Here is a 1,519-nt window from a genome sequence, read left to right as displayed (position 1 = left end):
CTCATCCACACTGTCCTCCATGTTGAGGAGGAACTCCTGAACACACACACAGACACACACAGACAGACACACACAGACACACACACACGTCAGGACTGGAGAACACCTGCAGCTCTTCATCACGCTGCCTAAAGACCTGCTCTGACCTTAAAGCTCCTCATGGTAGGAGGACCTGGAGGAGGGAGGTCTGGATCCATCATCCCCAGCCTGAGGAGCAGAAGAACCTGATCAGAACATCAGAACATCAGAACATTACACTACCAACACACAGGTGGAGCAGGACGAAGAGTCAGACCAGGCCACAGGTGAGCTGTTCAACTGAATCACTGATTCTGTTGAAGGTTTAATCTTCATCAGAGGGACAGGTGAGTCTGTTTACCTGAAGCAGGGTTCCTTCAGCTAAAGGCAGGTCAAATCTGACACTTTAAGACCTAACTAATGTCACTTAAAATTATATTTAAGACTTAAGACCTAACTAATGTCACTTAAAATTATATTTAAGACTATAAGACCTAACTATTGTCACATAAAATTATATTTAAGATTTTAAGACCTAATTAATGTCACTTAAAATTATATTTAAGACTTTAAGACCTAATTAATGTCACTTAAAATTATATTTAAGACTTTAAGACCTAATTAATGTCACTTAAAATTATATTTAAGACTATAAGACCTAATTGATGCCGCTTACAATTATACTATACTATATATACTCCCCCTCGTCACAGATGCTAAGTGTGGACGAGACTCTAGGCAGGGCTCACTCTAGTAGTATTTACCTCTACGGTCCTGTACCTGTCCTGCTGGATGTCTCTTAGAGTCCAGGACTCACCTGGCCTGCAGGGGGTGTCCTCCAGGATGTGGGTTAAGGTGGGGGATGTCCATGTGCCAGCCCTGAGGCCCCGCCCCTGGAAATGGAGCCCCTCCTCCTCCGTAGGGCAGTTCAAAGCGGTACGGCTCCCCCCGGTGGTCGTCCCTGGAACAACCCCACCAAAGAGCTAATGAGAACCAGGACAGAGACATGTCCTGCAGGTGGAGACATGTCCTGCAGGTGGAGACATGTCCACAGACAGACAGAGACATGTCCACAGACAGACAGAGACATGTCCCACAGACAGACAGAGACATGTCCTGCAGGTGGAGACATGTCCTGCAGGTGGAGACATGTCCACAGACAGACAGAGACATGTCCACAGACAGACAGAGACATGTCTCACAGACAGACAGAGACATGTCCACAGACAGAGACATGTCCCACAGACAGACAGAGACATGTCCACAGACAGAGTCATGTCCCACAGACAGAGACATGTCCCACAGACAGACAGAGACATGTCCACAGACAGAGACATGTCCCACAGACAGACAGAGACATGTCCCACAGACAGACAGAGACATGTCCCACAGACAGACAGAGACATGTCCCACAGACAGACAGAGACATGTCCCACAGACAGACAGAGACATGTCCCACAGACAGACAGAGACATGTCCACAGACAGACAGAGACATGTCC

At 47.3% G+C, this 1,519-nt stretch overlaps 1 protein-coding gene across 1 annotated transcript in view; it reads right to left on the bottom strand.

The window, feature by feature from the left end:
* LOC106511330 (serrate RNA effector molecule homolog) overlaps window positions 1–1,519 on the bottom strand; it is a gene marked incomplete at its 3' end in the record, with an annotated part of 11,379 nt that continues 9,860 nt past the window's right edge. Inside the window, 3 exon segments of the mRNA XM_014000084.1 lie at window positions 1–36; window positions 147–207; window positions 836–979. Of these exon segments, the coding sequence (XP_013855538.1) occupies window positions 1–36; window positions 147–207; window positions 836–979 (241 nt within the window).

This window comes from Austrofundulus limnaeus, unplaced genomic scaffold (genome assembly GCF_001266775.1).
Source record: "Austrofundulus limnaeus strain Quisiro unplaced genomic scaffold, Austrofundulus_limnaeus-1.0 Scaffold2688, whole genome shotgun sequence".
Classification (NCBI taxonomy): domain Eukaryota; kingdom Metazoa; phylum Chordata; class Actinopteri; order Cyprinodontiformes; family Rivulidae; genus Austrofundulus; species Austrofundulus limnaeus.
The sequence above is the reverse complement of the archived record's forward strand: the minus strand, read 5'-3'. Positions and strand labels throughout refer to the sequence as shown.